At 37.9% G+C, this 25,567-nt stretch overlaps 2 protein-coding genes across 5 annotated transcripts in view; both read left to right on the top strand.

Moving 5' to 3' along the window:
• The window catches only part of LOC127953709 (voltage-dependent L-type calcium channel subunit beta-1-like), a 33,335-nt gene extending 20,305 nt beyond the window's left edge, over positions 1-13,030 (top strand). For 2 of the 4 annotated variants that reach the window (XM_052552977.1, XM_052552980.1), the window contains 8 exons: positions 1,036-1,178; positions 4,250-4,330; positions 4,426-4,484; positions 4,705-4,814; positions 7,060-7,211; positions 8,021-8,116; positions 8,416-8,601; positions 10,499-13,030. In XM_052552977.1, coding sequence (XP_052408937.1) covers positions 1,036-1,178; positions 4,250-4,330; positions 4,426-4,484; positions 4,705-4,814; positions 7,060-7,211; positions 8,021-8,116; positions 8,416-8,601; positions 10,499-10,969 — 1,298 coding nt within the window. In that variant the 3' untranslated portion in view covers positions 10,970-13,030. Of the gene's footprint in view, positions 1-1,035; positions 1,179-2,709; positions 2,739-4,249; positions 4,331-4,425; positions 4,485-4,704; positions 4,815-7,059; positions 7,212-8,020; positions 8,117-8,415 lie in introns of all 4 variants that reach the window. The other 2 variants (XM_052552978.1, XM_052552981.1) reach the window with 2 other exon arrangements.
• Positions 13,031-15,197: 2,167 nt separating this feature from the next.
• Positions 15,198-18,343, top strand: LOC127953845 (ADP-ribosylation factor-like protein 5B). The gene is made up of 6 exons (XM_052553179.1): positions 15,198-15,570; positions 16,329-16,389; positions 16,509-16,656; positions 16,790-16,873; positions 17,365-17,516; positions 17,647-18,343. Exons 1-6 carry the CDS (start codon positions 15,525-15,527, stop codon positions 17,693-17,695), a joined length of 540 nt encoding a protein of 179 aa, XP_052409139.1. The 5' UTR covers positions 15,198-15,524; the 3' UTR covers positions 17,696-18,343.
• Positions 18,344-25,567: the final 7,224 nt, after the last annotated feature.

Here is a 25,567-nt window from a genome sequence, read left to right on the forward strand (position 1 = left end):
ACCCAAAAATAAAACAAATATAAGTAAGTAAACATTGTACACCAGCATATACATTTTTAAAGAAGGGAAGTGCTGCTTTTAACTTATTTAACTGGAGAATTCACCACTTCTGGGGACTTCTGGTAAAGTATAAAACTCACATATAAATAATTTTGACTGAAACTTGACACCGCAAAAAAATATCCTCCAGTAAAAGTTTGGCAGCTGTGGTTGTAAATAATTCACTAAAATATAATCATTGTATAACTTATTTAAAATCGTGTAGTACATAAAATATATATTAATATATCAATGTACTAAAACTTGTGTTGTACCTTGAAATGATAACAACCATAATAATGCAGCTGAGAAAACAGAAAGCCACATGATGAATCCGAGATCTTTTTAAGTGGCATAGCTATAGAAAGTTCACCTCTAAGACGTGTGCAGTAATGTACAGAAACAAAACTATCTTTAAAAGTATATTAAATTATATTAAATATAATCATTGTGTCACCCAGAGATGTCTTGGAAGGTTCTTTTACTATTTTCACCCTATGTTATATGATATTTCATAAAAATAAAAACATACATTTGATTTCACAGTGAAATTACATATTTACAGTTTCTCCCAGTATATAGTAAGGTAACTTACTGTAGCTGACATGTTTTTACTTTAGTTTTTTTTAGTGAATATTAGAAACATTTTACAGTGTAATGTTATTGTTTTGGAAAGTGTAAAAAGAAACAAACTAGATTTAGCATTTTCTCTTTGTATTTCTTGAAAAGGCCATTTCTTTTTTTAATTTTGCTTGTCCTTTTAAAGACACCTTCTGTGCTCTCATCACTTTCCTGACTCAGTGATGTCTGTACATCATGCTGCTGTTCTTCCTCTCTTCCTCCTCTCTCATTTTCTGTCCATTACCCTTGTTTTCTCTGTTCTTTCACCCTTGTTTCCTTCTCTATTTCTCTCTTCCACCCCCCACCCCCCACCCCCCATCCTCTCTTGTGCTATCCTTTCATTAAAACCCATCCACCTCCCAATTGGTCCCCTAGCTGACTTGTCCTCTGGGCTTTATGACGATTCGGATTCAGAAGTTGAGGAGGTGGAGCCTGCCAACACCCGTGACCAAAAGGGTGTGGGTGGAAGCGTCACCTCTCCTCAAGGCAACCTATCCCGCCTCCCTTTCTTTAAGAAGGTAACCCTGGTGATAACCCCAGAATGCATCAGTAGAAATCCTCCTTCAGATGTGACTAACAATCAGACTCGTTCCTAACCAAGCAACTTCTGTGTCTTTGAAACATTAGGGGAGTCTTTGCTGTTTGCATTAGAATTCACATCCAAGGGATGAAGTTAATGCATTATTACAAGTCCTACGTTTCTGGGGTAAATGTGTAGCAATAACCAAAAACACATTGTATGGTGATTTTTCTTTTATGCCAAAAATCATTAGGATATTAAAGCTGCAGTAGGTAACTTTTGTAAAAATATATTTTTTACATATTTATTAAACCTGTCATTATGTCCTGACAGTAGAATATGAGACGGATAATCTGTGAAAAAAATCAAGCTCCTCAAAAATCAAGTTCTGTTTATTAACCGCTAGAGTGTCAAAAGTTACCTACCGCAGCTTTAAGTAAAGAACATGTTCCATGAAGATATTTTGTACATTTCGTACCGTAAATATATAAAAACTTAATTTTTTATTAGTAATATGCATTGCTAAGAATTCATTTGGACAAGTTTAAAGGTGATTTTCTCAGTATTCAGATATTTTTTTTCACCCTCAGATTCCAGCTTTTCAAATAGTTGTATCTCGGCCAAATATTGTCTGATCCCAATAAGCCATACATCAATTGAAAGCTAATTTATTCAGCGTTTAGATTATGTATAAATCTAAATTTTGGGGAAATTGACACTTAAGACTGGTTTTGTTGTCCAGGGTACATATATGAAAAAAATATTTTAAATACATTTATTTTTTATACTACATATACAGTACATTTATGTATTTATGTGCTTAATACAAATACTCTGCAATTGTACTTTTTGTACACTAAACTGCTGCACTTTAATTGTGCAGAAGTAGTGCTGAAGTCAAACTAAAGATATATTGAAGTATATTTGATTGTGCTGAAGTGGAAATATATTGCAAGTGTATTTCAGGTATACTTGAAAAATCGTGCTTTTAAACAAAAATTGAAATATTATAACTGGTGTAATACTTTTATGTTGATATTTGCACAACATCACCAGTGAAGACATTTATTGACAAATAATATTGTAAATTGTGTCTTTTCACACAAAGCTATCATTGAGCATAGTGGATAAATCATATGGGCTACTTTTACGGTCCATCAATGATGCTCTCTGTGATTTTCTCACATCCGTTTGTGTTTCATGAATGTGAGCAAGTCATACATGTTTAGAGCGACAGAATGTGCATTCTTGGGTGAATCTGGACTCACAATTCCTGTCATTTGGATTAATCCTCGTGAGAGCGTGTTCATGCTGGGAGACTTGTACTACACAACAACCTGGATGATTAATCAGGAAAGTCTATCTAATACCTAAGTGCTTCCATCTTGTCTTCATTTGGCCACCTCTGATTTGTTGATTCATTCTCTCCCAGCATCCTTAATGTTTTAACAATTTGCCACTAACAAGCTTCTGTTTGTTTGCTTGCTTGCCCTCTCTCTCTTGCTGTGTGTGTGCGTGTGGAATGACAGGTGGGCCTGCCAAACAGAAACAGAAATCGGTGAGTCATAGTAACAACAAACTTTCTTTGTGTTTCTGTCTTTGTACTTGTTATGAAGATATCTTAAGGCTATTGTCATCAGAGGAGCATGTGCATATATTTCAGAAAAGACAAATGATTTTTCTTATTTCCTGCTTTTCTAAAGGATCGAATGTGAATTGTTGTGGCACACAGATAGGATTTCTCTACCAGTCCTGTAACAAAAAATAGTCAAGAAAGGAAAAAACTGTCAGGGTTTATTAGCTCTATAGGACACGTACATATCATTCAGATTGAATCGAGGAATGAATGAATCCGGCCCATGTGTCCGCCCACACGTGTGGACACATGGGGAGTCTGCCAGCTCTTGCACATGCACTCACGATGAGGCAGAAACACCCTGACAGGTTTCCACGGTTTCCGTTTCCATTACGGGTCTGTGACATCGAGAGTAGCCCACGCCTGTTACTGCTGTCACAATGGCTACCGTCACACAATCACACATGCACAGATGCTGACTGGGTGAATTACAGTTGAAAAAGATGACCTAGTATTACTTTTAGCTGCCCATCTGAAACTTTTGGTCAGTTATGTTTTGTATAACAGGCTCTGTTTTTCTCACACACACACTTCATGGTGTGAAGAACATGAAGAGGTCTTAATTTAGATTAAAGTGATGGTCTGTCTGGGGAGAAAAGAGGAGCTAAGCATCCTAAAAAATATATTTTAAATAAACATTGTATGTAAAATGTTTTAACTGCCATTTTATTCAGTTCTGCATATAATGTATTAAGATATATTTTATTAGAAATGTATTTTCATATTTCAAGCAATTGAAATAAGGAGTCATTCACATGATGTGGAAGTAAACACAGTATATTAACTCATTTCTAAACGCCAATTTTTTTCTACAATCTAATGTCTTTGTTAAAAAAAAAATATATATATAATAAATGTTTAATTATTTTTTTTAATAAACCTCCTATATTATTATAATTTCACTCTTTTAAAAAAATATTACCAGCCATAATTTGTATTATATTAACTTGTATATGTATATATTAACCTATATATACATATATAATCATATTAATAGTAATTCATTTTAAATTAAATCTGAAATCTACAATATATACAAAGACCATTTTAAGATATTAAGAGATTTGACTGTGTATATAAGCATACATTTTAAACAAAATACAAGACTTAAATAATAAGAAAACCAATTTTGATTGTTATCAGTTTACACTAAATTCATTGATTATTATTATTATTTAATTCATCAGCTACCCATAAAATTCCTTTATGGACCACCATTGCTAAAAATATCAGATGGGGTTAGAGAGGGGAAACAGAAGAAAGTGGTTTAAGAAAAAAACAATTTTTTTTGAAGCATCAGTAAAACATAAGTTTAGAAAAAGACACTTGGGTGTGAATGCTGTTTTTAAATCCAGATGTTTGAGGTCAGTTTTGGCAAATGTGTGTATCATGATTTCACTAAAGAGGTTTTATTTTGCATGTTGAACTTTCAGATGGAACATGTTCCTCCTTATGATGTGGTGCCTTCCATGAGACCCATTATTTTGGTGGGACCATCCCTTAAAGGCTACGAGGCAAGACAGTAGATCTATGTCTATCTATAAAAAATGTCTATTAAACATTTTTAGTCATGTTCTTCATGTGCTCCGTTGTGTGTGTATCGTTGCAGGTGACAGATATGATGCAGAAAGCTCTCTTTGATTTTCTAAAACACAAATTCGAAGGCAGGTGGGTACCAAAATATACATTTCATGGTCATCATAAAGATTTAATAAAGAAATTCATTTCAGTTAATCGGTTAATCGTTTTGAAATTTTGGCAGGATTTATGTTGTTAAAGAAACTGTTAATATAAATGGCAAAGTTGTGTGAAGATTATTAATGCTGGAAATATCACAATATGCTCGTGCTATAATTGGCATACCATGGTTATGGCTGGTTTGTTCCAGAATATCCATCACCAGGGTGACAGCAGACATCTCACTTGCCAAACGCTCAGTCCTGAACAACCCCAGCAAACACACCATCATCGAGCGCTCCAGCACCAGATCCAGTCTGGGTATGAAACACACATGCACACACTGCTTCTGAAAGAGCTCCCTCACGTGGTCAGAAAGCCAGAGCAGGCTGAATAATGTGATTTATCAACACGCTGAGTGACCAGGAGAACAAATGTTCTGAACCAAGCACATTTCAAACTACAGAGCTCTTCACGTCCTGAGCAAGACAAATAGCCTGTGTGTTGGGATGAATGAAATGCAAATTCATTCTGATTTTGTAGACAAAATCTTTTTTTTTTTTTTTGCAAATATGCATTTGCCAAGCCCTGTCAGTTTTCAGTATTGTACAGTAGTGAACATTCTTTCTGTTTCCTGAACATTTTTCTTAGTGTTTCCTCTGGCTCTGTCTGATCTGCCTTTTTTCTCTTTTTCATCTTGCTTTCTCCTGACACTCCTTCCCTCCACACATTTCCTCCTCCTCTCTTTCTCTTCACCTCAGACGTACTGGGTACGTATCTTATCATCCCACCCTTTTTCCCTCTGCAGTCATCCATCTGTCAATTCAATCATGTCCTCATCCATTCACCCATCTGTCCCTGTGCTTAACCCTCTTTCTTGAGTTTGAAGTGCACAGTCTTCATTTTTTGGCACAGTTGTGGTGTTATTAACTAAAAAAAGCACGAACTATTAACTAAGCTATGTACTATAACACTAACACTATTAACTAGAAAAAGAACACCACTAACCTTTCAACAAAATTTTCACTAGTTCAAATGTTTTGAAAACACTGTAGCTTTTCCAATAACAAGCTATTGTTCCCAACACATGGCAGTGTGAATTAGCGTCATATATTTTTCAGGATTCTATGATGAGTATAAGTTTCAAATACTATCACTTTTGATTTAATTATTTGATTAAGTAGCACAACTGTTTTTTAACATTGATAATGTATTTTGAGCAATAAATAATCATATTAGAATGATTCCTGAAGGATCATGTGACACCGAAGACTGGGGTAATGGTGCTGAAAATTCAGGAATAAATTACACTTTAAATTACCTTACAATAAAAAAAGTTATATCGTAATAATATTTCACATTATTGCCGTTTTACTGAGTTTATAACCAACTAAATGCAGTTTTGGTAAACATAGGAGACTCCATTCAAAAACATTAGTGTATATGTAAATGAAGTGACCAGAAAGGTCTATTTTCATTATGTGTGCAGAGTGTTTAGAGTGTGTGCAGTACTCTCTGAGGAATCCAGCTTTCCCTCTCGTGGTGTATAAGCTCAGGGACCAGTTCAACACTGTTGTTTATCACAATGTTTTTCATTCAGTCCTATTATGGTGTTTTGTAGTTAGTAGTACTTATTTTTTTCTGTGTATTTATGTTTTAATGTTTTAAAGATACTGTCACCCTAATTGAGATCTTCATTATTTCAGGAAAACATTGATCTGATTTCCTTGTAGTAAAATGTGTAATAGGTTAGTTTTATAGATGTTGCCCCTTAAATAGCTTCAAAGTAATGCAACTACATTTTATTTTATTTATTTTTTTTTGAAATGGTAACTTGACTAAAAAGTAGGATAGCTTTCTGCTTTTTTTCAAATAAGCTGAATGCATAGATTCTGTCTCACTAAGAAGTGTGATGCCACTTCTCATATAGCACTTCACACCCACATGCGCAAACACGCATACTGATCTACATAACTGCAGCTTTCCACAGACTTCCATGGATCAATGCAGCAAGCTCGCTCTTCTGCAGACTGCCCTCATACTGTTCAGCGTTCCATTTACTTTCAAGTTAAATGGAACTAAATTCGAACACGAGCACACGCTCAAACATGCATATATTCAAGCAGACCATAATAACCCCCACATGCATGATATATACTAACATAGGTTTGAGTGTGAAATCAAACTGTGAGGTAAGTCTTTCTGATATTCATCTTGTTTATTGCAACTTAAGGTGTGCTAATGTGTCCATTCTCTATTCTCTGCTCACTGCAAAAAAAAATAAAATTAAGTGACATGTATGGCTAAATTAAATGAAAATGCTAATAGAAAAATTATTCGTTTTGGTTATTTTTATGATCCTTTTAGGATGTTTTGATATTTTTATTAGAAAACAAGACAAGATACAAATTGAGAATATGAATTTTGCAGTGTATAAATGAACTTTGGTTAGCCAATATGTGCAATAGACGAACACTAAGTGGGGATTTCTGTGCTTGGATGTAGTTATATATTGTATATCCACTAATAATGACATATTCTTATAGATTATTCTTTTATCTGGCAGCTGAGGTACAGAGTGAGATCGAGAGGATCTTTGAGCTGGCCCGGACGCTCCAGTTAGTGGCTCTGGATGCCGACACCATCAACCATCCATCTCAGTTGGCCAAGACGTCACTGGCACCTATCATAGTCTACATCAAGATCGCCTCTCCAAAGGTACACATTAGCTGAAAATACACATTACCGTTCAAATGATTGTAGCCGCTGGGATTTCTGGAATGTTTTTAAAAAAGTCTCTTATGCTCACAATGGTTACATTTGTTTTATTAAACTTTAAAAATTAATTGTCTGAGCTTCTCCCTGTACAGACAGATACTAACACACATACACAGAGAACTTATCTCAAATTCAAGGCTTTCTAGCACTGGCGAGTGTCTTATCATTACTGTCGAAAATACACACACATAATAGGTGGACATTAATCTTGAGTAAAAGAAATACAGGGTAGAACCAGATTCTTTAATATCTCATAAGCGCACATAAGGTTACACATTTCACTCTTGCCATAACTTGATTAATAGTTAAACAAGAAATCATGTAATAATATAATTAATATCAGTATGAAGGATATGGCAACTCGGCATCCACTCCTTCAATATATATTTTCTTTTGTTACGTTATAAATGTCTTTACTGTCACTTTTTATCAGTTTAATATGAAAAAGCATTCTTGCTGAATAAAAGTCTTAATTTCTTTCAAAGAAAAGTACACAAAAAATGTTTCAAAACGTTTTTGAGTCAAATATGCACTTACCCAACTGTTGGGTTCAATTTTTACATTTAATTTTTTATTCAAAAGTTAGTTCATATCTGACCCAAACATCACAGTATTTTTTAAAAACTGGTTTCAATACATTTGCCTAAAAAAGATGCCTTTTTGGTTCAAATATTTTAGTGTGTACATCATAATGTATTTGAACATGTTTATTGAATGTACATTTGTGTTTCTGTCTCCCTCGCGATCAGGTGTTGCAGAGGCTGATAAAGTCCAGGGGTAAATCTCAGGCCAAACATCTCAACGTCCAAATGGTGGCAGCTGACAAGCTTGCACAGTGTCCTCCTGTGAGAATATGACTTTTGATTTCTACTGATCAACATTTCTGTACACGTTTAGATGTGGATAATTAGCTTTTGGTTTTAATGTGGTTGGAGAGTTGTGAAAGCTGCGCTTTTCTCTCACATTTAATACCTAGGATGCATTTCCTCTGTGTTTCCTCTTCTTTTTAATTTCTTCCTTTTATTCTTTGTCTCTTGGGCACATACAGGATTTTTCAAATTTAAGATTCAGTCTTGTCTAGTCATATACAAAGTTATTGTCTCCAACCTGTAGACTGCATGTCTGCTTTCTTTTTCTTTTTCAGGAGCTTTTTGACATAATATTAGATGAGAATCAGCTGGAGGATGCATGTGAACACCTGGCTGAATACCTGGAGGCCTACTGGAAGGCTACACACCCTCCGAGCAGCAACCCCCCCAACCCTCTGCTCAACCGCACCATGGCCACGGCCGCCCTGGCAGCTTCACCCGAACCCGTCTCCAACCTGCAGGTACAGGTGCTCACTTCCCTGCGTCGCAACTTGGAGCTCTTCGATGGCTACGCTGCTCCAGGGCAAGGGCAACGGGAAGAAGAACACGCCCTCTAAAGACAGGGCCAGGATTACAATGGGATATTGAAGGGTCCCGTACCCATCTCCCAATCACAGAAATGTAACGATGGCTGCTCAAGAGATAGAAATGCCCGACTAATTCTGTTGTCTGTCTCTGCTCCTCTCCTTTGACTGATCTCTCAGTGATAAAAATAATGCAACAAACATACACATGATCAAAACATCCCATACGTGATCAACATGATCATAAGTCCTCTACAGTCCACAGAGTGTCCCCTCATTCGAAACGCCTGCCGGACTTTACAGTGTCCTCTTGCTGTCTGGGAATCGTAGCTCAGATCGCTACCCTCTTCCAGGCTGCCATGGCACCAGCTCTGAAAAACACACTCATGTCCATTATCCTATTAACACTGAGCCCAAATTCTAACAGAAGCTTGTGTATGTGCATTGACACCAGTGTTGTTTACCCAAGATAAACAAACGTGTGTGTGTGTGTGTCTGCGTGCAGAAGTGAGAGACTATTAGTGCAAAAGTGAGTCAGTGAGGGAGACAAAAGATAGATCAGAGGCTAGATCAGTCAGATCTCACTGCAGTCTGAACAGTAAAAAAAAATTAGCATCCATCTGCTCGGTCTTCACCATTACACAGTTGTCTAGGAGACCAAAGTTACGTAGCTTTGAGATGAATAAGTCAGTTTATCCTCTTACAGCAGGGACGGGCAACTTTGATAGTGACAAGGGACAGCAAGTTTATTCAGTGAAATCATAGCCTTTTAAAGTTTAATTGTCATATCAATCCATATAGCAATTCTTATCTTTTCGTCCCCAAGGACCTCTTATAATTTTGACTTTTTGTACCGTTTAAGAAGCCTTAAATGTAAACAATGTAACTGAAGAGGTTTTAAGGACCTGTGGAATAAGAACAGTGGTGGGATGGCGATTGAAATACAATACAGATTTCCAAACATATTGGTACCCCCATAATGGTACTTGGTAAAAAAAAAAAATCTGTTTACCATCTTGACTGGAAAATACTGTTTTCATGGTCAGTTTATTATTTATTATTTGCTAATGTTTACATTCAATGTTTACGTGACTTGCTTTTCTAATGTTTTCAAATTATTCATCCGAGTCTAATATGGATTTACTTCTTAATTTGATTTACATTTTATATATATAAATCACTGGTAAAAATATAAACATAACTTATCAGATAAAAAGATAGAGATAAACCATTTTGGGCAATTTTTTGTACATGCATTTTTCAGAAGAGGGTTGCAATATGAGATGCATTTTAACTCCAGAGATGACTGCTCTAATTTAGATGATCTAATATGAACTAATCTAGCCCAATATTTTTGAATCATCACAAAAAAAAAAAAAAATTGAAAGGAGCACTATTTATTGTGTGGTGTGTTTGATATGGCCACTAGAGGGCGCTTATGATTCATATTTTTTTACATTACCTGCATGGTGTGCGTTTATGTCTGCAGTTTATCAAATACATTTAACTTTCTATCGTTTTTGAAAATCAAACCCGATTGTATATTTTAAAGTAAAGTAAGATAATTATTTATGATTACATACTAAAATTGCATCTTATAAAATGTAGAGGTTGCACTTAGAAAACACTATGAGCCCTGGCATCTCACTACACAAATTGGCTTTCACATAATAGCATGAGTAAAGAATGTATTTAATGTATGACATTTGTTATTGAGGTTATAGTATTGCTTGGGATATGTTGTCTAACCTTTGTATTAACATGCTGCATGCTCTGTTTTGTGTGTGTGTGTGTGTACATTGGCATGTTGTGGTGTGTTTTGGGGTTGCTGTAGGGGCCATTCCTGGTGCATGGAGAACAGAAGAGGGAAGGGCCTGAACGTGGCAGACTCCAAGATTACCAGAGCGACCTGGGTGGCAAGCAGCCGCTGCGCTCCTCACGCAGCCAGTTGCTAACCAGTGGCCGAGGTCTGTCCCGGCAGGATACGTTCGATTCCGAAACGCAGGGCAGCCGTGATTCCGCCTACACCGACGACATGGAGACCGACCCGTACGAGGAGCCGGACCCGTGTCGCTCGTACCGTCTGAACCCCGCCCACCACGCTCCTCGCCAGGCCTCCTGGGAGGACGAAGGGGCGGAGCCTGACCAGGAGAACCTCAACATGGTTCCACCACCAGCCAATCAACATCAGCGTGGACGAGGCAAGCTGAGGGAGCGCTACTCTCAAGACACAGAAGGCGGCGGAGCGACGACGGGCCGCAACCATAACCAGGAGGATTGGAGCAGAGATGTGTACATTCGCTAGAGCAGGTTCACCTGAGACAAGGGTGAGGACTTGTCTAGAGTGACACTAACAAGAATCTCTATAGTTGGATCTGTTTACAACCCAGAGAAACACACAGTCATTGACTAACGCTGTACAGCTAACACTCACGACATTCACTTTACGCTAACAAAGCTCTCGGTCATTACATATTTGAGGGCAACCACATGTCCTATTTTTCTCGGAAAGGCTTACTTCTTGGCTAGGTTTTCTTTTCTTTTTTTAAGTTATATTTATGGGATTTTTATAGATTCATTGTGAGAGGACAGTTGAGAGATGACAGGAAAGACGGGAGGATCAGCAAAGGACCTCAAGGTGTGAATCGAACTCGGGTCACCGTGAGAGCAGTTGCGCTACTAACCGACTTTACCGTTACTAACAGTTGTCTAACTGACTTTAGAAATCTTTGCCTGGACAATTCTGGCAAAATAAAGACATATGGTCACCCTAATCTAGTTTTAAATCTGTTTTTTTTTTTGAGGAGAATAAGCAGGAGAACCTTTCTTCATTTCTATTTTACTTTTGTATATTACTGCATGACTGCTGATCATTATAAACTTAGTAACTGTTCTCTCTGAGCATTAAACACGATTCAGAATGTATAACCAAAATCTTGTAAGTGTATGTTAGCGTTCGTGGTTGGGTGCGTATGTGTGCACGCGTGTCTATCCTCTGTAGTCTTAAACAGGGTCTTTCCGACACACAGTAGTCTTGGGAGTGTCCCACCAATTTGTTTTCCCAGACCACACTACTGCAGAGCATGTTTTTGTTTCGTATTTGATTCTATTTATTTTATTTATTGAGTCTCGAAAGGTCTATCCAGATTTTAGCCTGCTAAAACCTTTACCGGGCTCCACCGCTGCTGTGTACTCCAATCCACAAGGGGTGCTGTGGTGCTCACATGCGATAGTTTAATGGGGCTAAAAGCGCTAAAGTGTATCAACAGATGATAATCCAGATCCACAAGCAGTTCTAAAAGGCTAATATGCAAATATAAATAAGACAATTAAGAGGGTTAGATTTTAGAACTAAAAGCCCAAAATGTTTGAGACCACCGCTAAAGCTGAACACAAAAAGCTTTGTGTTGATTGTTACCGGCTCTGTCCCGTCTTCTGTGCCTGCTCAAGGGCTTTTAGCATCTGTGTCGCTAGTGTAACACTGAAACATATTCTGCCTTATTTGCACGTCAGTCACACAGGCCAACCAATCACAAGTGCCATAATCTTTCATCAGGCCACTCCCACCATAAATATGGTGGGTTGTCTTAACTCGGTGCAACACATATAGTTGTTATTGTTGTGTGATAGTAGTCAACACTGCCATTTTACCTTATCATAGCAACATGTTTGCACTGCTAGCCATTTGAAGATTAAACAAGCTGTGTGTTGCATGACAGTTTAAGGATTCACTTCACAGGCTGAGAAGTGGACGTACGTACATACATACACACATCCTACAGCCAAATTCAAGCTAATGCTACTGCTTTTTGTGTTGTTATCTCTGTGGCCAATTTCTAAGTCAAGACTGTATGTGTGTGCGTGTGTGTGTGTATGAAATGCGAGAAAATCTGAAGTCTTTACTATTTTATGTAACCAGAGCCTTGGTGAGTGTCTCTGAGCCTCTTTTTACCCTCACCCTATGTTTGAAAAGATCATCATGATGAAATTAGCTAAATATACAAGTAGATAGCTTACTAAATAATGTTATTGTTGCATTATTGCAATTGTTTCAAAATATAAGGAAAACCGATGTATTCTTTGGTGCCTGATTGTAGCTCCATTTTACTTTTTGTTTTTAATCTGTGGATAAATTAATATTTTAATTAAAAATTTTAATCTGGATCAACTGTTTCCTGTGCCTTTGCTATTTTCATTTCCTTTAGTCATCTATACATATGGATGAAAAGTATCAGTCATTCTCAACCAGGGGCCTCAGTGAACATCCAAGCATGACTTAAAATGAGTTAACTTTATACATTTCTATAATTACATAAACTCTAATCCAAATTGAAATGCCAAATAAAATCAAGATGTAATCTGAAAACGATTGTTTATTTTTTCTTCCCCTCAATAACTTTTGGTTTTATCGAAGAGCATATAGTTCTTGAATACAGAATACAAATTCTAGGATTATAATGATTCTTTAATTTGGTATGTTCAATTTTAAATATGCTAAAGATAAAATATTAAGTATTGTTAATGTTTAACTAATTAGCATATTTATACATTTAATATATCTATTAAAAAAAAAAAAAAAAAAAAGCTACTTTAAGTTTCAACACCGATACCAGAAGTATGTTAGTGTATGTGTGGGGAGGCCTTAAAATATAATTTTAGAGCCTTGTTGAGTCAGAAAGTCTGAGAAGATCCACTAGGGACTTGTGAGAAACATGAGACGAAGGCATGACAAAGTGAAGGGATAAATAGAGGGGAATGGGGTAATGGTGTGAAGTGATGGGGGTGGACAGGGTGAGAATGAGTATGTGGTGGTGGGGGGTCAGGAAGAACACAAAGGTAGGAGCGAGGAAACAATGCAGGATAGAGACAGTGGGGCGTGAGGAAGAATTGAAAAGATGGCTATCACCTCTCATTTATGGGGGCAATCCTGGTTTACAGTCGAACCCTCGAGTCAACCGTATATTACATGCAGGTCATGCAAACATTTTCTGATCAAACCATCTTAAAGGGATAGTTCACCCACTGATTTACTCTCTATCCACTTGTTCCAAACCTGTATGAGTTTCTTTCTTCTGTTGATCACGAAGGAAGATATTTTGAGGAATGTTGGTAACCAAACATAGAAGTCATTTCTGTGGAAATCAGTGGCTGCTGTTTGGTTCATATAAGTTTGGAACAAATGATGACACAATTTTCATTATTATTTCTTTCATAACATGCAAAATATGATTGCATTGTCTGGAAATTGTGATTATGCATAAGATAACATTTTTTCTTTCCTTCTTATTGTCTGAACACAAACATCTTGAACTAAACCAACAACGGTTTCTGTCCACAGGTGGGTATGTGGGTACATGAACCACACCACAACAAGACTTTACACAATTCTTGCCTAGATGTGCGGATGACACTTAACCACACTCGTGCATTTGCAGACTGATCTGCATGCACGGTGCGTCGCATGCATCTCTTCTTCCTGTAGCAGATGTTTTCACATTGTCACATTATTCCGCATACCATTTCATTTAACTTCAGTCTGTTCAAAACACAGTCTCATTCTGAGAAAACACAAGGCCTCAGGTGTGGGTGTGCAAGGAACCTGATTCAGCTCGACACTCTTAGAGGAACAGTGACAACAGGAAACTCATCACGCTCAGATCACATCAAGAGGAACAGAAAGAGCAGAACACATGACACTCTGGAAACCGTGTGGTTTCATCACTTGCTATATTCTGGCGATAATATGTGACCCTGGACCACATAACCGATCATGAGGTGCACTGGTATATTTGTAGCAATAGCCAACAATACATGGCTCAAAATTACAGATTTTTATTTATGCCAAAAATCATTAGGATATTAAGTAAAGATCATGTTCCATTAAGATATTCTGTGAGGTGAGGTGATGAATTTTTTTTTTTTTTTACCCTCATATTACAGATTTTCAAATTGTTGTATCTCAGCCAAATATTGTCCTATCCTAAGAGGTATAATCTCAATTTTTTAAAAAACCTACTCTTATGACTTGTTTTGTGGTCCAGGGTCCACGTAGCCTGTGTTACATTTTGTTCTTTGGAGTTCAACCTTTCAAATCAGTATACTACAGTCAGTAATATTGTTTTGGTTGGTGTCGGTGACTGATTTCTGCTTGTATAAGGGTTGATAAAGAATCGCACAGGTCACTGAAGTAAGAAGAAAATGTTAAGGCTATTTGAGTCAGTTATAGACAATATCTGATTTTGTTTCCGTAAGAAGAACATGTAACAGAAACTAATTTCCAGAGAGTCCAGGGAATTCCTTCGGTCTATCTCTCTCTCCCTCTCTCTCTCTCTCTCTCTCTCTCTTACTTTCTGATTAGAGTTCTGATAAACTTCCTCTCAAAATCCCCAGTAATGCGAAAACAAAACAACACACTGAACAACGCCCCGCCCCGAACGGCACGGACAACCGCGTCATCGCCGTGGGCGTCCAATGAGGGTTTGTCGTTTAGTCTACCCCTGAAACTTGTGACGCGGCCTCTGCGTCATCACGCGTCGTTTAAATGCGCTGAGTGCAGACGCCCACGAAAAACACGACGAGACTCCGTGTACTCCAGATGAGTGATCAATCCACAGACACTCAGGGAAAGAAGAATCTCCTAACGTCTCGACCACTAGTCCCGGCATCTTCGCGATCTGTTTGAGATACAGAGCAACAAGCAGAAGGGGAATACTATAAACCGTTGGATCATCGTTTTAACGTAGTGAAGTATTTAACGTTACAGCCCAGATTTGAACAAATTCACTCCAGCGCTCGGCGGATTCAGAAAACCCGGCGTGATCGATTGACAAAACCGGCCTTTAGACTCACTGCCTTCGGGGATGGGGCTTCTGTTCGCCAAACTGATGACTGTGTTCGGAGACAGAGGTAAGACAACTTTAAAAATACGTTTTAATTATTATTATTCGTATTTTTATGTATTGTAGCAGCCTTTAATATGACCGTATAGTGGCCTTGGTCAAAATGGTTTGTTTTGTCATTTTGTAAAACGGTCGACTCTTCCAACTCTGATTTTGTTTAGTAGCACGCAGCCAATCATAAACGTCCTCAGCTCGTGTTCATTAAATATTCATTAGTTTGGTTTGTTTTCTAAAACTCGCACGCGTTGTTTAATCTAACGGTGACGCTATTCATGTGTTTTAGATTTAAAATGACTTCCACTCAGAACTTTTTACATATTATTAATAAGTTCATATTCGTACTCTTAGTCCATCCAATGCTACTGACCTCATTAATAGGCAAATTGAGGCCAAATAAAACAAAGAGTGCCCAGGGTTAATACTGACCCAGGTTTCTAATGTTAAGAGCCCATTTTAGTGGCCCTAATAACATGTCATTGACACATACATATGTTTGTTTAAGTTTGTGTTCTGTCTGTAAACATGTCGGATAAGATTGTAGATGCCATTGAGGTTCAAAGATCGTAGGTGTTTTGCTTGCTTAAAGGTATTCTAGACCAATTTACCCAGCTTCTCTGAACTTTGTTAAAGCCAAACAGATACAGATCACTGCACACTGTGTTCTTAGAAATGCATGGTGTGTAATAATCAGGTCGATGTTATCAGTTGACCAGTCATACAGAACAGATTTAAACGTCCTCTCTCTCTCTCTCTCTCTGTTTTTAGAACACAAAGTAATTATTGTCGGTTTGGACAATGCCGGAAAGACCACCATCCTCTACCAGTTGTAAGTGTTTATCTTTTTGAACGCATAAACAGGAGAAGCACATGACTTTCGTCGGTCTGTTGTTACATGTTGCCTGTTTCCACTCAGCTTTTTAATCTCGGACACTGTGTTCTTTCCAGTTTAACTAAAGAAGCCGTGCAGACTTCTCCCACAATTGGCAGCAACGTGGAGGAAATTGCTGTGAAGAAAACGCGCTTCCTCGTCTGGGACATTGGTGGTCAGGAGAGTCTCCGAGCGACCTGGAACTCGTATTACTGTAACACAGAGGTGTGTGTCATTAACTAATGTGACGGGAAATCTGTCACATTCTCATGATTTTTCTTTCTCTACTGCTTAGAGGCAGACAGTGTATTGTTATCAACTTTCTAAAACCTGTAATCTGCCTCTCTGAATGTAACAGATTGTCATCCTGGTGGTTGACAGCACGGATCGAGAACGCCTGACTGTAACTAAAGAGGAGCTTCATCGCATGCTTGCACACGAGGTTAGTTTGCATTCAGCTGCTTCATGACACAGTTGTTATGAATATTTCATACACTTTAAATGTTTAATGTCTGGGTTTAATAAAAATGTTTATTTTACCTAATTTTATTTATTTAGATTTCCAGTATGTTCAAAATAGTGTAACTATAGCTTTTATTTTTTTCAATATTTAGAATTTTCTTATTTTTCTAAGGTTTAGTTGTAGTTAAAAAAAAATTATTTTGTTTGTGCTTTTGTCATTTTATAATGTTTTCCTCTTAAACTCTTATTATTTAGGGTTCATTTATCTTTATTTCAGTGACAACATTTTAACATTTGACTCTAGGGACTTTGTGTACTTTTTAGATATGCAAACAAATGATTGAATCAGGCTCTTAGGGTTGGGTTAGACCAGCCCAAGTGAGACTAGCCCTAGTCTTAAGTGTTTTGAACATTAATCTTTAATGTTGACAGTTTAATTTCATTGCTTCTCCTCCTCGTGTGTCCACACAGGATCTGCAGAACGCATCCGTGCTGGTTTTGGCGAATAAGCAGGACATGAAGAACAGCATGTCTGCTGCAGAGATCTCTCAGAGTCTGACTCTTGGCTCGCTCAACGCTCGCTCCTGGCATGTCCAGGCCTGCTGCGCACTCACTGGAGAAGGGTATGTGTGTTTTCTAGGAGTGTGTATGTTTACCTGAGGGTTTTGCTTGTTTAAAATGTTTCCAAGTGCCTCATATGAGTGAAAGCCTATGTATTTGATGTGCACGCTCCTCTTTCTCTTCCCTCTACAGCTTACCAGCCAGTCTAGATTGGATGCGCTCCCGTGTTGTGGCGAATTAGTCCAGCAGTGATGCTTCTTAAACCTCCGGAACTGCTAAAATAGAGATCAGGCCTTCTTAAGACATTCTTCCAGCTCTCAGTGCCTCTGTTGGAGTAATCTTCAAATAGAAACGCGCTTCATCCACTTACTCTGGATACCAGAACAAGCCTGGAGACTCTGTGTGTGTGTGTGAGAGAGAGAAATCCAGAGAGAGAGAGTGTGTGTGTGTGTGTGTGTGTGTAAATGTGTATAAACATTGTGTTTGTACATTATGTGACTCCGTTCTAGAGGTCCACATGTTTACATTACTGACTTTTGCAATGACCTGAGCTGATCATGTGTTTTCGCCTCTGTATTCCCTCCGGCTGTGCTGACGGCTCCGCTTCTCACATGGAGTTATTGTTTACAGGCATACATCTCAAAGGAGAGGTGGGGGGTGATGGTTCACATGCCTGTACTGATTCATGATGAGCCACTAAGCTACTGAACAAGCATTACTTGAAGTATTTAAAGGGAATTGATTTGTTTGTGTTCTAGAGATGTGTGCATGCAGAATGGAAGTGTTGAAGGATTTTATTTTTGAAAGTATGTATATTGGATATTCATAGTATGTTTCTTATATAATTTTGTACAAAAGTTTTGTACAAATAAAAATCTACTCCGACATGCCTCTTTGTCCCTGACAAATATATTTAGCCAGGTTTCAAAATATATGATCGTTAAGTAGGTACAATAGAGACACGAACCAAGTGAGATAAAGACCGTCAATGATTTTTAGATCAAACAGAAGCTGACTATAGCTCAATTTGCATTGATCATTTAGATGATAATCTGTCCTGTCCTTTTATAGATCCATATGCAAATGCATTAAAGCCAAGGATAGACCTATTTGATATGCATGTTGTGTGCATTTTTAACTTGCTAATGCATTTAGGTAAATATCATTGTCACTGGACAGACTGTCCCTAACGATCTAGCTTTCTGAATAGCTTCTTTTTTTTTGTACGCCTCCCAAAGGTGAGATCTAATTTGCACTCCTTTATAGGTGGTGTGCTAAACTTAGAAAATCTTTACAGAAGCACAAGAGATTTTCTCCGTTTAAGTATGGGTCAAATGTCACAATACAGTTTATTATGAGTATACATAGATATGAGAAAATAAGTATAAGTTCTCTTTTAATTAGAGAAATATTTGTATGCCTTCCTTCACAAAATATTATAGATTGTAATATTACTGTAACTAAAAAATGAATCTATTTGACATATAGAATATATTCAAATAAAGCTGTACATAGAGTTTTCGTAAAAACTGCAGAAAAGAAAGGATGCTTTTTATGGAATATCTTGACCCACAATAAAGATGCCTCAATAAGGTTGAGTACAAATATTTGGATAGCATTGCTCAAGATATGCTGAACCAAATGACTGACAGGCATGCATATGATTTTAATCCTTTAAGCCTTACCTTTTAATATTTAACAAACAAATATTAAATGCCATTAATACTAAACAATACTCCAACCTGTGTAAATAACTTGATGTGCTGATGAAATATATGCAGACGACCTATTATAAAAGTCAATAGATGACAATCACTGAAATGAGCATGTCTCATTATTTGAATGTTTGTGTGTGTATGGGATAGGTGGGAGTTGCTGCTTCCACTGATGACAGTGTGGGTTTGTTGAGTGAGCGAAGTTTATGACAGTCTATCAATGCTCTCGCCTTCTCATTAGTCATGAAATTAATGCAAAATAATGAAATAATAGCTTATTTAGTCAGTTAGGGTGTGTTTGGTAAGCAGGCCCGGTGTCTGTGTGTTACTGGTAGGTGAGATTTAAGGTCAAGAAGATTCATAGAAGGCTTTGGGTTCTTTGCTTATATTATTGTTCATATATGTAATTAGTTATATGCATAGTCACATTGGTTTTTTGCATCAAACTGAAAACTATAAAGAAGAACTCACATAGGGGGCACCCAAAGTTGAACCAGGGACCTCGACCTGACATCAAACCACTGAGCTATACCTCCACACACAATAAAAGCTCACAGGTCAGTCCCCTAATGGTTCACTCGTAACAATTTAATGTATTTAAAGGTGTGTATGACAGCCTGAGTTTGATACATTTTTTTTCCATTCAAATAGATTAATACAGGATTCCAGGGATACCAACCTTCTGGTTCAATGCTGTGTTACTCTACTCTGGAAAGGAGGTGCTTCTTGGCCTTTAATTGATCTAATGAAGCACTGGGTCTTCATCGCCGTCCCTGCTACAGAGTGGAAAGCAGTGAAAGTGAAATATATATACATCTTGATTAGGACCCCCAAAAATATACTGCTTCCACAAATGCGAGTGAAACATTCTTCTTCAGAAAATATCAATTGGGCAAGGGCGTAGTTTTGGTTTGGATACTGGCGGGGTTGAAGTGTAAACGGTTTTTGCAGAACATTTTGTAAAAAGCGTGAATAATATCAGGATTACATTTGTTTAATTTAAAATTAGATAAATGAGTATTTTTCACTGATCTATATATATAGATCAGTGGTATTTTTACATAATAACGTTATATTTAGCTGGTTCTGTTACAGATGTTGACTCACATGAGCCACCTGCTGGTGCGTGCGCGCATAACACCTGTCTACTCAAACACGAGACGAGACGCTGCTACAGTTGATCATAACGTGCTTCCTGCTGGGGGGAAAACGGTTTTGATTTCTGGAAGTTATTTTGTTTTCGAAGTGGATAAAGGAAATGTTGATGAAGACTCTTGCTTTGCCAGTGGCGCCCCCAGAAACATTTTTTAGTGGTGGCCAGATGAGGCCACAGTAAATATTGGTGTGACACAGCAAAATAAAATAAAAAATAATTAAGGGTTTCTAATATTCACAAAAAAAGAAGAAGAAGAAGAAGAAGAAGAAGATATCCCTGATTTTTTATCGCAGTGTGTGGGGACTCTCAGGTTTGGAAAATCGGCCGACAATTTTAAAATCGTCCCGTGTGAACCAGGCCTTACACACTAAAATTAAAAGTAGTACACTATTAGCAAAACCTTACACTCAAGAAGCAAAAAATCAGCCCATATTTGCACAACTATAAGCACATTGTCAACCTCATACTTGTTGCAAAACTCTACACACAGTGATTTGCAAAACACTAAACACACTTAACATACATTACACACAAAAATCTATCATGAAGTCACTTCCTTGCAATACCAAAGCACTGACTGTCAAATCACCGCACCGTCCAACCAATTGGTTCAACAGAGTCATCAGGTGTGGAAACAATTGTTTGCTTAATTGTAGACACACCAATCAGGTGTATAAACACTATAAAAAGCAGCAGGTGACTTCATCTGTCTTTAAGCACAATGGAAAGAGTCGGAGATAGAGTAAGACGAGGAGGACAAGGAGGAAGGGGAGGAAGAGGAATCAACAGAGGAAGAGATGGAGGAAGAGAAGGAGCCCATGCTGCTGGAGGAGGAGGAGGAGGAGGAGGAGGAGGAAGACAAGAAGGTGCTCAAAGAGGACCGAATCTGACGAATGAGATCCGCGCAACACTGGCTTGACGCTGAGGGAGGCTGTGGGGTGGTGTTGGCACAGTGGATAAGACACATGCCTTTGATGCGAGACACCCGGGTTCGAATCTACTGTGAGACACCAATGTGTCCCTGAGCAAGACACTTAACCCCTAGTTGCTCCAGAGGCGTGCAACCTCTGACCTATATATAAATTGTAAGTCGCTTTGGATAAAAGCGTCAGCTAGATGAATAAATGTAAATGTAAATCAGCATTTCTGTTACCTTTTCCTGTTTTTTTTTTTTTTTTCTACATAGGATTGAGGGTCAGGAACGACAAGGGGGAAGGCCTCCTATGTTCACAGAACAGCAAGAGAGGGAGATAGTAAATCTGGTTTTGGCCAACAATGCTATAACACTCAATCAGCTACAAGCTAACATTGTCAATAACCACGTCAGTTTCAACAATATTCATCAGGTCTCAACATCAAAACTGGCACACATCCTAAAAAAAAACATTCAAATGAAGCAAATTTATCGAGTGCCTTTCTAGCGCAATTCCGAAAGGGTGAAACGACTGCGGCATGATTATGCAGAGGCATGTACTCACTTTAGCAGTGTGATCTTGCATACTGTCTCATATATTTTACTGTACTGTAATATGTATACTAGATCTACACTGAACTACACAATTTTGCCTGACACTGTTCTTCAGAGTTTTACGAATGGATGGAGCGGAGATCCAGCATGAGTTCATTTACATAGATGAGGCTGGGTTCCACCTGGCAAGAACACGAAGGAGGGGAAGAAACATCATTGGCCACAGGGCTATAGTCAGTGTCCCAGGGCAACGTGGAGGTAATATAACACTCTGTGCAGCCATTACACAGAATGGGGTCCTCCACCGCCATGCCCATATGGGCCCTTACAACACAGCACTCATACTTGCATTCTTGGACCAATTGCACAACACAACGGCAGCAAATCAAATCGATCATATGCAATACATTGTTGTCTGGGACAATGTGTCTTTCCACCGCTCTGCTCTGGTTCAGAACTGGTTTCAGCAACATCCACATTTCACCGTCCTCTATCTGATATGTGATATCCGTCTCCAGGCCGAGGTACCCCTCATCCAAGCCATGGAGGAGGCCTGTGACCAGATGGAGGTAGCAGCAATACAAGGATGGATTCGCCATTCAAGATGTTTCTTTCCAAGGTGTAATGACAACCTTGCCTCCGATGTTGATGAAATTCTCTGGCCAGATCCAGCTAGGCGATGAGATGATGTCTAGGGTGGTTTTTTCTTTTTAAAGTAAACTTGCAGTACAGTATGTAAAGTGACATTTTGTTATGAATCTCCATGTCAACATTTTGGGCGTGTTGAGAAATGAGTTTCTTCAGTCTGCAACATTGGTCTTGTGTTTTGTTTGGTGAATTTACATTATATTTGTACTTTGTTGATGCTAGCCTACTCTAATCATAGGGAAGTAGAAGTGCTAAAAGTGTTTTAGGTTTATCACAGCAGAGTGTAACTTGTGCAAACGGAGTATAGTAACGTGAAACGTGCGTGTTTCATATGGTAACAAAAAAAGTGTGGTTTTTAAACAGAAGTGTATACTTTTTCCAAGAGTGTTTAATTATGCAAAGGTTCTGTAGTGTTATGCTAATTGGGTGTAGTGTTTTGAAAACACGGGCCCTGTTTTGAAAATCGTGCTTAAAGGGTTAAAAGTTCACTAAAGCGCACTATTTTTCAGCTGTATCTGTTGGCCATTCAGGAGGAGATCATGGACAATTTTCACAAGACTGATGATGTGTTTCAGCTGTGTTTGTATCGTAAATCCTCACAATGTTTGTATATTTTGATTTTTTTTTTAATGATGTGCATTTATAACACTATACTTTGTATTACATCACATTCATATCAAATTACAGAAAAAAATAGTTAATGCTAATGCAAGGGTGTTTCTAATCCAGAGTCTTTGGGAGGAATGCTAAATTTGACATTGTTCTCTCTTCTGACTGCTGTTATCAGTCGCTGTCAGATTTTTTCCTTTGATTGAAAGTTGTGAAATTGCTGTTGTAGAGTTTTTCATTTTGCTATTTGAGTAAATGAGAATGCAAAAATATATTTGTGATACTCTCCCATTCACTGCTCTCGAAGTTAACCCAACTATAACAATTTACGCTGCTGAGAAACTGGTTTATTAAGCTAAATACATCTATCTTGAGGCTTAGCAATTTCTTGAAATGTCCTGTGTGAATTCTCCCAATCAGTCACCACTATTTAGAACAGGAAAGAATATGTTACTATTAATTGCATTGTGTCTAAAATTAAAATCATTGTTTTAGGTACATAAAATGTTCTAAGATTATTGAGTCACATTTATTTGTTTCTAATTTTACCAAGGTGTAAATGCTTTTTTGTTTGTTGTTGTTTATAGCAGTATTAACACTGATGTTGCCATGAATGGGATTTTGTGATGTGCAGTATTGTGATTATGGATATTGTTGTTGTTTATCAATAAACTGTTTTATACGCATTTGTTTTATTTTTTCAGTTTTTTTTTTAATCATTAAAAAGGTCAATAGCAGGACAAATAAACCAGTGGGGGGGGGCATTAAAGAACTGAAATTAGGGAAATAATTAGGTGGTTCCTGTCCATCCTAATAAAAGGGTTCCTCCAGGAACCATTGAAAGTTCCTCAGAGAACCACCCCCATTTAGAGCGGTGCCTAGAGGCTCTTCAGACAGTTCCGCCGGTGTGGCAAAGTGAAGAACCCCAAAAGGTGCCTCCAGGAACCTTTAGTTTTTACAGTGTGTGATAAGATACATTTTAAATAATTTCTAAAAGCTTATTTGGACAAAAAAAAAACTTCTCATAAAAACAAATTTCATTGTTTTTCGATCCTGATAAAAAATTTCCAGCTAATATTAATTGACTCATCATATCAGCAGCACATGGGAAAGTGAATGAGTACTAGTAGTACTAGTCAAGTTAATCACTATCATACTATTTAGATTAGATTGTAAGAGCAGACTGATTGTTATAAAAGGAGGGAAGAAGTGCTTCCAGTCATTGTGTTCTTGTTATCAATGGTTATCTCTAAAGAAACACATGCAACCATCATCACTTTGCATCAAAATGGCCTCACGTGCAAGGCAATTGCTACAAAGAATATTGCACCTGAAAGAACCATTTACCAGATCATCAAGATTCAAGAACTTCAAGGAGAGAGGTTCGATTGCAGTGAAGAAGTCTTCAGGATCATGTCCCAGCAAGCACCCGTCTCCTCCTGAGGATTCAGCTACAGAATCGTGTCTCCAGCAGTGAAGAGCTTGCTCAGGAACAACAGCATGTCAGTGTGAGAGCACCTGTACATACAGTGAGGCCAAGACTTTTGGACAACGGCCTGCAGCAAAGAAGACGCTTCTCTTCAAGAAAAACATCAAGGACAAACTGAAATCCTGCAAGAAGTACAAGGATTGGTCATCAAAAGACTGGTGCAAAGTTATTGTCTCTGATGAAGCTCTCTTCCAGCTGTTTGGGACATCTGGATGAACACTACCATGAGTCCTGTGATGTGCCAACAGTGAAGGATCCTGAGATAATGTGTAGGGTTGCTTTTCAACCGAGGTAGTGGGCTCTCTCATAAATCTGCCCAAAAACACTGCCATGAATAAAGAATGGTATCAAAACATCCTGCAAGAGTGACTTCTTCCAATGATCCATGAGCAATTTGGTGATAATCTGTGCATTTTCCAACATGATGGAGCCCCATGTCACAAAGCAAGAGTCAGAAAGAAGTGGCTTGAAGATCATTACATTGAAATTTTGAATCCATGGCCAGGCAACTCCCCGGATCTCAATCCCATAGAGAAGCTGTGGTCAGTCCTCAAAAGGCGAGTGGACAAGCAGAAGCCCACAGATTGTGATCAACTCTGAGAACTAATAAGGCAAGAATGGACCACCATCAGTCAGGATTTAGCCCAGAAGCTGATATCCAGCATGCCAGAGGTTATGAAGAACAAGGGTCAACACTGTAAATGTTGGCTTGTATATATTTTTTGCCAATAAAATCCTTTAAAACGTAGCCACGATATGCTGATTGTTTTTCAGTATACCGTAGAAACGTGGAAAAATAAGAGATAAGCATACAATAAAACGTGATAAATTCTAGTAAAGTTGGTCATGAAGATTTTTATATTTAAATATGCTAAAAAAACGGACTGATTTAAAAAACTGATTTAAAGTAAGATTAAGTGAACATGTCAAAGTGTCCACCAGATTCTTGATAATCAGTGTTCTCTGATTTGTTTCACCTTTGTTTGGGGCGACATCTAGTGGCTAAATACACAACTACATGCAATCCT

This window comes from Carassius gibelio, chromosome B3 (genome assembly GCF_023724105.1).
Source record: "Carassius gibelio isolate Cgi1373 ecotype wild population from Czech Republic chromosome B3, carGib1.2-hapl.c, whole genome shotgun sequence".
NCBI classification, from domain to species: Eukaryota; Metazoa; Chordata; class Actinopteri; order Cypriniformes; family Cyprinidae; genus Carassius; species Carassius gibelio.

Bases quoted from the DNA above. Each gene is read 5' to 3' on its own strand.
- LOC127953845 (XM_052553179.1), top strand. From the start codon at position 15,525: ATGGGGCTTCTGTTCGCCAAACTGATGACTGTGTTCGGAGACAGAG. The intron at 16,657-16,789 runs GTGTGTGTCATT...TGAATGTAACAG, and splicing joins CGTATTACTGTAACACAGAG to ATTGTCATCCTGGTGGTTGA. The intron at 16,874-17,364 runs GTTAGTTTGCAT...GTGTCCACACAG, and splicing joins ATCGCATGCTTGCACACGAG to GATCTGCAGAACGCATCCGT.